This window comes from Panthera tigris, chromosome C1 (assembly GCF_018350195.1).
Source record: "Panthera tigris isolate Pti1 chromosome C1, P.tigris_Pti1_mat1.1, whole genome shotgun sequence".
NCBI lineage: Eukaryota > Metazoa > Chordata > Mammalia > Carnivora > Felidae > Panthera > Panthera tigris.
This window is the reverse complement of record NC_056667.1, coordinates 83,556,149-83,570,067: the sequence shown is the minus strand read 5'-3', so window position 1 is coordinate 83,570,067 and position 13,919 is coordinate 83,556,149. Positions and strand designations below refer to the sequence as shown.

At 34.9% G+C, this 13,919-nt stretch overlaps 1 protein-coding gene across 7 annotated transcripts in view; it reads right to left on the bottom strand.

Moving 5' to 3' along the window:
* Positions 1–13,919, bottom strand: part of SNX7 (sorting nexin 7) — a 183,917-nt gene that overhangs the window by 83,568 nt on the left and 86,430 nt on the right. For all 7 annotated transcript variants that reach the window (XR_006221730.1, XR_006221729.1, XM_042997974.1 and 4 more), the window contains exon 8: positions 13,310–13,462. Coding sequence is in view for 5 of the 7 variants with exons in the window: in XM_042997974.1 (XP_042853908.1) it covers positions 13,310–13,462 (153 nt within the window). In the remaining 2 variants the exon portion in view is untranslated. The remainder of the gene's footprint in view (positions 1–13,309; positions 13,463–13,919) is intronic.

The following is a 13,919-nucleotide window of genomic DNA, read 5'->3' as shown; positions in this document are numbered from 1 at the left end:
ATACAAGAGCCAAAATTTGAATTCAAATCTTTTCAACTCATACTTTTCTATACCACATCATCGTTTTTGACTAGTAACAAGCCAATTACATGAAGTCTGTCTGGTTTGGTATTAGACACTTCAAACACCAAGCTCATCTGTGTTTGCTTAACCATACCTTGAAAGTACGGCAAACTATAAAGAAGAGCACATTTACCTTTGAATTACTGGAAAATTATCAAGGCACAGCCATGTTGTTTTGCATTATTCTAAAGCATTTCACACATTTTAAAAAATTTTTATTCTCCTAGAGATTTATGAGGGCAGTGTGTGGATGGGGTTGGGAAGGGGAGGGTTATCAACATCTCTACTGACAGATTAGAAAACTGGGTTTAGAGAAGACATGATTAAGATTTTACAATTAGCTAGTGGCAAGCATCCTGATATCCAACTTTAATTTTTTTCCACCTCTTTACTTCATGATGTTGTATCATAACAGTGCATACATGCACATGTATGTGTTTTAAATCCTTTGTTCCATTTCTTTACAGGAACTGCTATATTCATTGGCCCATAGACTACAGTCTGTCATTTATGAAGCATAATAAGATGAAAGTCCTTGATTCAGAAACTAGATACTTCTAGAAGTTATAAATATGTAATCTTCATTCAAATCTTTGATTACCTTAATAGCAGAAAAATTTATCTAATCCAAAAGATGGCAAAGAGGCACAGACTGTCTATGCTATAGTATAACTGTCCATCTCACAGCTAAACTCAGCTTCATTTATATAAAAAATTGAGAAATAATATCACAGAATATGAGATTAATGAGAATATTTTGAGAAGTTTTTAAGAAAGCAGAAATCTAAAAATAACAAAAATATTCAAGACTTCTATCAAACATAATAAAAGATGTCCATGGTTATGTGAAAACATGAGCTCCAGCTATGGCTTTTGAATGTGCAATTCAGAACAGAAATTATCACTTAATAAAACAAGAGAATATAGCTGACCCTTGCATGACACAGGTTTCAACTACATAAGTCCACTTACATGCAGATTTTTTACATACAGTGCTGTAAATGTATTCCTTAGGGGTAAATGAAAATCATACCCTGCTGCATTTAAACTTAATTCTATAATTGACTGTGTCTTATATACTTTATATAATAGTTGAATATTAAGTACATTATAAAATTTTGTGGCACCTGGTGGCTCAGTCGGTTAAGCATCCGACTCTTGACCTTGGCTCAGGTCATGATCTCACAGTTTGTGAGTTCAAGCCCCACATCGGTCTCTGTAGTGACAGTGCAGAGTCTGCTTGTGACTCTCTGTCTCTCTCTCTGCCCATCTCCCTCTTGTTTTTCTCTCTCTTTCAAAAATAAACATTTTTAAAAAATAAATTATAAACTTTTAAATGAGAAAGGACACTATTAACTGTTAAGAGAGGAACAGACTCTTAGAAAACAAATGGAACTTCAGAGCAGTGCTTCTCAAACTACCTATGGTAAAGAACACAACTTTTTCTTTCAGTCTCCAAGGACCATTGAATAAACCTACTGAGCATGACTCATCTGCAGTGTATATCACATGAATCCCCACAAAAGCCAAGTAATACCCAAACTGGCAGATACTTAATCGACATAACAAGTCTACTAATCATCTCTTGGATGTCATGGTTATGTGTAATTGTTGCAGAAGATTTTAATTGATTACTTTCAATTGCTGATTTATCTTGTTACAAATCTGTAATAAGCAACTTATGGACTGGGCATCAGTCCACATTTTAAGTAGCATTACTTTAGAGATCAACATAATTACCCAAGTTTTCCCAAATTGTGTTCCATGATATGCAAACCTGCAAGAAGAAATGCTGATCTAGTCAAGGAAATTATGTCCTCAGACTCACAAACCATATAAGCAAATAAAGTACCTAAGAACTTCTTTAGGAAATAAACCTGTTTAACTTTATTTAATCCAAACTTGACTACAGAATCTTTTCTTTCAAGACTAACACTCATTAACATTACAAAAAACTAATTTTCTATACAATGCATTGAGAGATTCTAGTATAGACAGAATTACTGATTTACATTATTCAACAGCTGTTTAAAAATTCCCAGTGGCAAGGAACTCATTTCTTTATAATGCAATATAATATAATATAGAAAATTTTAATGCATAGGAAATAATTTTGTGTGAGTTCAAATTATACAATTTGTAAGAGTTGGTTTTAGACATTTTCTGAAGCAATGACAAAACATGTAATCCTTCTTTCGTTGACTGCCCTCCAAATACCTTTCTTCTTTTCTAATATTTTGGATGAAGATGCATTTCTAAGACCATTATCATCATAAATTTATTCTGATTATATCTTAGTTTGTCAATGTTACTTTCAAAATGCATCATCAGAACTGAACTCAGTATTTTGAATAGTGCAAGATGCAGATACTTTGCTCTTTTTCTTTTTTTTAGTCATAAGTGTCTTCTAGCCTAACAAGACCTTAATATGATTCTCATAAAACTTAAATTTTGAAGAGAGCATATTTTAATGTGGTCACCAAGATAAAGACCTAGTGAATTAAATGAGTTGATTTCTGCAAAGTATACTATCATTTCACATGCTGAAGAGAATTTTATTGCAAAACAATTGTCACTTGAGAATAAGGATGCCTTTGGAAAAAAGACTAGTTAGAGGTAGATTTATGACTTGGAATATGAAAGCAGGACACTGTCATCAATATAGAGGATAATATTTACCATCTTATTGCAGTGGTAGGAGAATATTTACCTGTGTCACTAAAAACCTGTATCAAATTACTAAGTTCAAAAGGTAGTTGGCTACAACAGAGCAGTCTTTTAAGCCAAGTAGAATTGAAAGTTATTCTAAGAGTTCACGGTTACCTAAACTTCAGATGGTTTTACAATAAAGGCTCTGATGAACATTAAAAATCTTATATTTCTATTAGTTACGTAGCTTTTTCTAAAAAAAATATTTGTTTTCCATAAACAGCTTCTGCGAGCAAATAAATCTGAGACATTACACAAAAGTGAACAGGTTTTTTCCCCCCTAAAGAGTTTCTGGGAAATGTAAATGTGCTAAGGTACATTGCCAACCTTGTACAATAAAATGAAACAGTGTAACTAGATGGAAGGCACTTGGCTATTAAGCCGTCATACCCAATGATAGCTAAAGTAAAATCAATGGAAGTAAATGGCTGTGTGATCAACCATGCTCCCAAATATACAACAGTTAGAGACCCAAAGAACTATACCCAGAGACGTCCTCTGATATTTGCAACAGTTGATTTTTAAAAAATTATTTATAAACTATCGTTTAAAAAATTTTTTTAATGTTTATTTATTTTTGAGAGAGAGAGAGAGAGACAGAGCACAAGCAGGGGACAGGCAGAGACAGAGGGAGCCACAGCATCCGAAGCAGGCTTCAGGCTCTGAGCTATCAGGACAGAACCTGACGTGGGGCTGGAACTTACAAACCACAAGATCATGACCTGAGCCGGTCAGATGCTTCACCTACTGAGTCACCCAGGCGCCCATAAACTATCTTTAATGTAGTTTTCCCTCAGCTCAGATTCTCACCTCCTCACTTATCCAAGATTCCTGGTAGAATCTATCAAACTGAGAAGGCAGCTTCCTGGCCTCTGTGGTAGCTAATCTCCAAAGATGTCCCTCCCACAACCATTAGAGAACTATAATAGTCTCCCATGAACATCCCAAGCAGGTTTTCACTGATGATTTTATTTCCTTAATCAATGGTGGAATCTCTCATCAAACAGTAAGAATACAAAGTTTTAAAATCTTAGGATATGGCACAAAAACAGACACATAGACCAATGGAATAGAATAGAAACCCCAGAACTAGACCCACAAACGTATGGCCAACTAATCTTTGACAAAGCAGGAAAGAACATCCAATGGAAAAAAGACAGTCTCTTTAACAAATGGTGCTGGGAGAACTGGACAGCAACATGCAGATGATTGAAACTAGACCACTTTCTCACACCATTCACAAAAATAAACTCAAAATGGATAAAGGACCTGAATATGAGACAGGAAACCATCAAAACCCTAGAGGAGAAACCAGGAAAAGACCTCTCTGACCTCAGCCATAGCAATTTCTTACTTGACACATCCCAAAGGCAAGGGAATTAAAAGCAAAAATGAACTACTGGGACCTTATGATGATAAAAAGCTTCTGCACAGCAAAGGAAACAACCAACAAAACTAAAAAGGCAACCAACGAAATGGGAAAAGATATTTGCAAATGACATATCAGACAAAGGGCTAGTATCCAAAATCTATAAAGAGCTCATCAAACTCCACACCCGAAAAACAAATAACCCAGTGAAGAAATGGGCAGAAAACATGAATAGACACTTCTCTAAAGAAGACATCCGGATGGCCAACAGGCACATGAAAAGATGCTCAACGTCGCTCCTCATCAGGGAAACACAAATCAAAACCACACTCAGATATCACCTCACACCAGTCAGAGTGGCCAAAAGGAACAAATCAGGAGACTATAGATGCTGGCGAGGATGTGGAGAAACAGGAACCCTCTTGCACTGTTGGTGGGAATGCAAATTGGTGCAGCCACTCTGGAAAACAGTGTGGAGGTTCCTCAAAAAATTAAAAATAGACCTACCCTATGACCCAGCAGTAGCACTGCTAAGAATTTACCCAAGGGATACAGGAGTACTGATGCATAGGGGCACTTGTACCCCAATGTTTATAGCAGCACTCTCAACAATAGCCAAATTATGGAAAGAGCCTAAATGTCCATCAGCTGATGAATGGATAAAGAAACTGTGGTTTATATACACAATGGAGTACTACGTGGCAATGAGAAAGAATGAAATATGGCTCTTTGTAGCAACATGGATGGAACTGGAGAGTGTTATGCTAAGTGAAATAAGCCATACAGAGAAAGACAGATACCATATGTTTTCACTCTTATGTGGATCCTGAGAAACTTAACAGAAACCCATGGGGGAGGGGAAGGAAAAAAAAAGGAGGTTAGAGTGGGAGAGAGCCAAAGCATAAAAGACTCTTAAAAACTGAGAACTGAGGGTTGATGGGGGGTGGGAGGGAGGGGAGGGTGGGTGATGGGTATTGAAGAGGGCACCTTTTGGGATGAGCACTGGGTGTTGTATGGAAGCCAATTTGACAATAAACTTCATATATTGAAAAAAAAATAAAATCTTAGGATAACACAAAGTTATTCATCTCTGTTTTCCTTGCTCTGATCATTATTACTGTGTAGCTTTACATTCTATTTGAAATAGGACTGACTGCTCACCAAAAACTGATTTCCATAGCATAGATAGTAAAAAGACAAGATTAATCATTAATTAATCAGTAGTGTTGGTCTATAGATGAAAAATACAAAGGGAAAGCTCCTGGGTATTCAGTGGATTGCCACTGATGACAGTAAGAGAAAAACTTGGTGTTTTCTTTCTGATGAAGATGATCATCCCTAAATGAACTGACTGAATGGTCCATAGAAAAGTGGTGTGATGTAGCCTGAATTTGCTAATCCAGACTTTAGACTCACCCAGTGAGTGTCTTCCGGTAAATAAGTAGATAATGAGGGCACAAGAATGTAATGAGTTGCAAATTTTAACTGGTATGAAAATGTTTAGGCTGATTAAAAATCTAAGCATATTAGCTTCTCAAGCTGGTGTGTTGCTTTCCAGGAAGTCTAGTCTACGTATAACGTGAATCTATTCAATCCTGGGGTCTATAATGTAGTTCTGAAACATTCTTCAAAGAGTTTCAAAGATACATACACTTCTGAAGGGCTGTTTTAGCACCATCAAGAAATCTGTTTTCTTGGGTCTAGAGATCAGATCAGGGACCAGCTTGAGTAAATGGTATGGGGCATAAACACAAAAAGAAACGTCCCCTGACTTGTATTCAAAAATCCCTTTCTGAGATAACTGAATTATTCCCAGCTATTCTTATGATTAGGGAGTTGAGACACATTAACTTTAAAGAGAGTATCTGATTACTCAGTTTCATCCTAAGAGATTGTCAATATAAAATATATAACTTAAATGGTTCAATACAGACCATTTATTATGCCTCTGAGTCAACATTTCAAAGGAAAGCTCAAAACCTACCTGTCATTCCTTGGGATCAAAATTACATTAAATAACTCTATCTGGGTAGATCCTCTGGCACTCCCATCCTTCTCTCTACAAGGAAGGCTGTTCACAAAGACTTTATTGTGTGATTGTACATGGTATATATCAGAAAATACAGAGGTTAACTATTTTGGAAACAGGTGTCATTTTTACAGTATTCCCCCAAGCTTTCTCTGAAGCTAATTTTAGCATTTACCTAGCAATGAAAAGTAGTGTGCATTTCTCCTGGGTGAGCAGAAGAAGTCTCCCAATCTTTCCAAAATAAGTCAGTTTAGGATTGAGGGTTACACCTAAGGCTTTGTGAGCACTGTTTTTGGGGCTGGTAAAGGAAGAGCTTTTGCATTGTTCGTTGGAAAAGAGAAAATACCTAGAATTCTCCTTTTTGTGGCAATGGATAGCTGTTGATTTAGTATCTCTTCAAATATACTGGATTTTAGTTACCTTTTATTTATATTTGTCTAAATCTTTCCACTTATACTTTCATTCTCCTGGATGGAGAAAACAGGAATGAAATAGAATTGAAGTAGTCCTGTATTTTCAGCTTCCATAACATGGTTTCCACTTTATTCACTTTAATAATTTTATTAGAGCTTATTAATTCCTAGCTTTCTTGAATCCAAAGAGGCTCCTCACACCCAATTCCATGTGACTTTGATACTACTTGGAAGTCATTCACTTTTTTTCCCACCCAAAAAAACTTACTTCTTCCATTTTGAAATGTGCCTTCTGACACTGTTGCTTCTGTCTTCACCTTTGACCGAATCCATCTCTTTGTATCTTTGCCTTTCATAGTCCATGGTCCACAGGTACAATTTTATCTGATTTTTTAACTGCTTCACTTTTTAAAATTGTTCACTCCTCTTACGTCATATTCTCTTTTTGAGTCTGTGACTTTAAAATGACAACTAAATTTTCTGTAACTTCTTAAGCCACTTTACTAAATTCTACGGAATATGACTGAGAGTGGCCAGAGTTTTCTTCCTTTGCTCTTATGTCCCAGATTTTGAAAAGGGTACTTTCTCCAGGTTTCTCTCATGTCACGTAACAGTTCCTCTGTGTTGGATGGGATGAAGTGAAGGAAAGTCATTCTCCCTCACTGTTTCTTTTAATTCATGTACATGAGCACAGAGTCCGTAACTTCTCTGACTCCCAGGTTTTAAAAGAAGAATGAAATTTTGGATAGAAATCTAAATGCCACTCAGAATCCTGCTTAGTTGGCAGTTTTATAATCACTATCAATACACATTAATGTCTTAAAGTCACAATGCTTGGGAACTATCTTTCCCTGGACCAGAGTATTTTAAGTTTACAAAATTTACAACATGTTCCAAACTATGTATGCATCACTGAATTTAAAACAACTCCTTTGTTTGAATTTATTTTGCCATTCTCCAACGTAAGCAATACATTTCTAAATAAATACAACTATACTTCAAGAACTTCTAGGATGTTAAATGTTCATCCGTTACTTACTCTTTATAGGACTACTATATATATATATATATATATATATATATATATGTATATGTATATATGTATATATATATATACATACATACACACACACACACACACACACACACACACACACAAACACATATATTTTAATTTCCCTAATTTTTAAGTGGTCCATAAGTAACTGGACTTGGATTTTACGGAAGCATTTGGTGTATTATTCATCTGGTTAGATGGTGTACTCTTGCAGTAATTTTGTTTCTTTCTTCCTTTATTTTCCAGAAAATGTCCTATACTATAATCACTTTTTGCTTCCTAGATGTCCATGTTGATATATATACATATATATGTATATATATATATACATATATATGTATATATATCAATATATATTTGTATTATTCAGTAGTGATAGAACCCTTTGGTTAAATCTGTTCATTACAAGTCAAGGAAATAAAACTAATTTAAATGTTCTTTCCTTAAAAAAAGTTAATACATGGTAAAGCTGTAGTAATCAAGTAAAAAATACATATACTTATTATTCTTCCCCAGTAAACTGTAAGGTCCCAAATAGCAAGAGTAAAAGTTTGAATATGGATGCTCGATAGTGCTTAGCACAGGATTTTGATGTTAACAGAATTTTAAATGAATGATTTCACATGAGACAGCTTACATTTTTAAAGAAGGTTGATATCATTTGAAATGAACTGACCTCTGATCCGGTAATTTCTTAAAATTCTTATCCAGAAAGTTTTTAAAGTCTAATGTTCATAATTATTTTTAATAGTATTATTTGTGAGAGCAAAAAAATAGCATAAAGCCTCAACTGTTCATTGTTACCTTTGCTAATAGAAGTAAACTAACACAATGTATTATATTAAGATTATTATTAGATAGGAAAGTAAACAAATGAGAAATATGGAGCTCAAAATAACATATATCCACTGTAATCATCATGACACAAAATAGGTAAGTAATCATGTTTTTATGCTGACACATTCAGAAAGGGTCATGTAGAAATTTTAAAATATTTTGATCTGAAAATAGCAAATTATTTTTCTATAATTGTATTTAAGTATACCACTCTCTCCAGGAGAAAAGGTTACAGGCATTCTTTATTTTATGTTAATGTACCTAGCTTTTGTTGTTTTTGTTTGCTTTTAGTGTGCATGTATATTAATTTTATAACGACAGAAATAAGGCTATGCAACAAGGACTTCCACACATTAATAATTAAGTGAATATAATACTTAAGTGAATGTAATACTTAAAGTCATATAGTTTATTCCTTTGCACACTTTACTTTACAATATTAAACTGCTTTTTGTGGCAAAAGTTAACATATGATCTTTTCATTGTATTAAAATTAAACTTTCAAAGAGTGTATTCTTTTAGTTTGTAATACCTACCAAGCATCACTTCCTTTCAAATCCCCACCATCATCATAATCATCATTACCATCAGCATAAACAACCATATAAACAGACACTCTTTTGTACCTAATAGAGAGTAATGAGAAAATGTCCATGCGCTTAATGCTGCATGTCATGTTTTATGGTTTTAGCATCCCCTCACATTTTATCAGGAAATAATTTGCTTTGGTATTTGGGTACCAATATGCTTTGAAATTATTCACCCATGCTCAGTTGGATTTTTTGCTGTAGTGTCTTATTAATTCTTGTCTTTTAAAATAACTCATGGGGCGCCTGGGTGGCTCAGTCGGTTAAGCGGCCGACTTCAGCTCAGGTCATGATCTCGCGGTCCGTGAGTTCGAGCCCCGCGTCGGGCTCTTTGTGCTGACAGCTCAGAGCCTGGGGCCTGTTTCAGATTCTGTGTCTCCCTCTCTCTGACCCTCCCCCGTTCATGCTCTGTCTCTCTCTGTCTCAAAAATAAATAAACGTAAAAAAAAAATTAAAAAAAAAAACCCTCATATTTATTCTTAATTATTGGCCTTATAGGACAAAATGGAAATAACTTTATTTTACTTACTTGAGTTTACGTGGAAGTGCCTGTTATATATTTGGTGCTGTCTCCAAATAAATTCACACATCTAAGTACTACATTTCAATGTGACAATAGCTATCTTCTGATACAGACCCATGCCTCATATTTATAATCTGATTTTCCTGTCACTTTGATATTTAAATTTTAAGTTATAAATAAGCTGTGACCATTTCACTTCATAAAACAAGTCCAAAGGCAAATGTTTATACCCCAATTCATCTATCATACTAGGAACAAACCCTTATGGAATTTATATTTGCAAACGTTGATGAAAAAAGAGGTATTTCTGGAAGAATGTGATTAAATTAAAAAGGAAATGGAAAGATTCTGGAACATTTCACTTCTCTGTATATCTAAGAGATTCTGAAGTTAACAGATAACAGCAGACTGTTACTGTTTCAGGCCACACAGTCTGCATGCTAATTAGAAAGTCTTCATTATTTAAGGGCTCCAACTTCCTAATTATGCTTGGACTGATATAGCAAATCAGTTAAAAGTTATTCACTCAGGGAAAAAAAACAACAACAACAACAAATAATTGAAACCGCAGGGTTTTTTTGAATTTAAAGAAAACCAATGATTCCTTCAAAGATATACATCTAAGATGCAGTACACTTGACACATTTTTAGTAACATTTATAAATATAATTCACTTGGAGGAAGAGTTAAAAACATACTGATATTAAAACTGCTGTGAAGAACAAAATTGGCAAAATGACACAGTAATGCTAATTTAACTGTTTCTAAGAAAGCAATATTTTATATAATTTGAAATCAGTCTATGAGACTGACAAAAATGTGAATTTATGTGACAGGTAGAGTCAAACCCAAACATTTCAGTTGGGAGTTCAGTGGAATTGCCATGAAGATTTTCCCTTAAAAAATGAAGTTCAAACTTAGAAAAAAAGTTTGCAGAGCCTATCATTTAAAGGAAAATATAATCAGTGCATGTGAAAATATAAACAGTGTCATGTGATACTTACACCCTAATATACTTATGTTTTATAACTATAATTACTTATAGTATATTGCATATTTTAGTATTTGAGGCATTCTCCATAAGTTATTTTGGTTGACCGTCATAACAATTCTGTAACAGAATGGACAGGTTGTAATGTAAAGGAGAGAGAAAGTCTTTTTGTGGATTGAAATAGTTAAGTGGTAAGAAAGCCATAGTGACAAATAAATAAATAAATAAGTAAATAAATAAATAAATAAAGCCATAGTGATAAATATCACCATAGTGATAAATGTCATTCAACAAAATATTTTATTTATTTTCGTTTTCTACTTTCATTTTTTTAAGTTTATTTATTTATTTTGAGAGAGCGGGAGAGACCGTGCACATGAGGGGAAGAGGAGCAGAGAGAGGGAGAGAGAGAATCCCAAGAGGCTCTGCACAGCTAGTAGAGAGCCCAACGTGGGGTTCGATCTCATGAACTGTAAGATCATGACCTGAACTGAAATCAAGAGTCGAGGCTTAACCAACTGAGCCACCCAGGTGCCCCTCAACAAAATAGTTCAAATCATTTCAAAATCTGAGACTTATGGGAAATTCCTTTGAGATACTTGAATTTACTTAAGGTTGTTAATGCAGAATAAAAAAATTAAGGACAGAAAATGATCTTTTCAATCACTTGAGTCTCTAGGCCACCACCATGAAATCCCTATGTCAGTTCGCATCTCTGTCTGGTACCACAATGCTCCCTGTTAGGTCTCCTCATGTCCAGTTTTGTTTCACTCTGAGCCATATAAGCCAGAGTGACCTTTCTAAAAGGCAAATCTGATAAATATTGTCACTTCCCCGATGAAAACTCAACGGCTTTTCCTATTTCCCTTAGAATGAAAAATAAAAGACTTATATTACGATGCCCTCTTCAGCCCAGTGTGGTTCAAGATGAACAGCAAAATAAGGCATCTAGGCATACTGAATATTTTAAGCTGAAGGAGTCTGAGACTATGGCAGAGGCAGGAAGATCACTTTGATCTTCCATAACCCTCAGCCCCTGGTGCAGGTGGTAAAACCCTCATATGAGAGTTGTTCTCCTTATATCTGGAGGAAAGGAAGGTACTTATCAAAGGAAAGGAACACAGAGAAGACACCTAACAAACAGGTCTTGTCATGTTTCTGCAGTCTATTATATACACCTCATACTCCTTAATCTACCATATTTGTACATGACTGCCCACCTGTCATCCAACCTAGCAAAAAATATTCACATCTGCTTCTTAGTCCCTATGTCCTTAGGAAGGCTTCTGTGTCACAAAGAACTTACATTACATCAATCTGTATGCTTTTTTTCCTGTCAATTTATCTCTATCATTTTAATTTCAGACCCAGCTAGGGACTGTCAGAGGGTTCAGGAAAACTTTTTCCTCCCCTACAAACCTCATTTTTCAACTCAACACTACCCCTGCTTCTCTAACCTCCAAAAAAGAGCCTCAGTTATTTGAACATATTCTCTCACTTCTAGGGATTTTCTGCATGTATTTTCTCTAACTGGAACTCTTTCTCACATCTTTATCTACCTACTTCTTATTCATCATTCAGGTTTCATCTTAACCACATCCTCTGCAGAACCTTCCTCATTCCTTCTAGATTAGGTTAGATGCCCTTGTAATGTCTTTCTACCCTAGAACATATTATACTTTATTATAATATTTTGTATTAATTGACTGTTTCCCTTGGTGACCGTGCCTATGTAAAAAGGCACTGTATTTGTGTTGCATGCTATGGTCTCTCCAGGGCCCAGCACAGTGTCTGATGGAAGTAGAGGCTTAAGAAATGCTTATTAAATGAAAATAGTTAATCTTTTCAAAATATACCATATTTTACAGTCTGGCATGCACTATAGACTATAAAGCATAAATGTATCAATTTCATATAGTCATTAATTTAGTCAGAGATAAGGTTAGAGATGTATGTTGAAAATGCACCTGCTAGAAACAGTATGTTTAGAATATGCTTGATTAAAAAAAAAGGATGGTATAAAATTCATTTAAAATGATAACCACCTTGGGAACTGTTAGTTGTAAAAAAAAAAAAAGATGAAAAACAATCATCTGAAATTAAAAGGATGACTAGGTTCTATCTTGAACTAAAGGAAAAAAAGAAAAAAAAAGCTGAACTAAACTAAACTGAAATAAAAAGAGAGAATAGCATGCTCTTTTGTTGAGGTTTTGAACAGCTATAGAAGGCAAAGTGGAAATGGAAGGGAAACAAGGTACAGGACGTGATTTGATTTTCTGCTCATTGAAACCTCTGGTCCTTTTCTCATGTTGCAAATACTTTATAACATAAGAAAAGGAGAGGATGAGGGGAATAAGATGGGAGAATCAGTAGCAAGCATTGCCCAAATGCTTTTAAAAAATTCAAATTCTTCTAAAACAAGAAACTGTGGGGAAAACAAACAAAACAAAATGGTAGCATAATTCTTTCCCACAATCAAGGCTCAAATTAGGCACCTGGGGCATACTGTATAAGAAGGAAGACTCTTCATCCTTCCTCCACATAAACATATTTGTTTCAGTGGGTGGGTTCGGCATTACTCGATTAACTAGCAACTCCACTGGCACTGAGCCACCAAGGAGGCTTTTGAATGTGACACCTGGTTCCTTAACAGACTCTTTCAACAAAGGACAGAAAGTAAAAGAGAGGACAACTTTCATAAAATGAAGCAATATCACATAGCACTAATTACCTGTTCATAATACTGGATATTCTCCTCAGCCATATCTGTAAATGCTGACTTGATATCATTTTGCATATTATGTCTCCATCTTTCCCAGTCTGCTTTCAGGGCGTTATTAGCGCATTCAACTTTATCTTCAAGTTTTCCAATCTCTTCTGTAAGCTGAATTAGATCACAAAGAGAGATAAATTGATCTATGTATTCTTGTTACTAAATGAATTCATCAAGTCTAAGCTGAACATTATATCAAAACATCTTAAGAATAATTCTTTGGAAAGTCACCAGCACTTACCATGTGTAATAACCAGTTATAGTAAAAAGAAGACTGGGCTCAGCCAGAGATGCTAACTGGAGTTCTAAGATGAACCATCAATTAACATTTGACCTTGTCCTAAGTCTGTCAAACCTTGGGCTTAGGTTTCACTATTTATAAAACAGAGGAAATTGAACTACAAGTTATCTTAAAATTCTTCTGTACTAACTCTCACTACCACTATTGTTTATGGTGATAATATTTATGTTAAAAGGCATGGTTTCATTAACCAGCTTCCTATTCCTGGGCTTCATTTTTCAGTTGTTTTTTACTAGAAAGATCAATTAACTCACCTGTTACAACGTC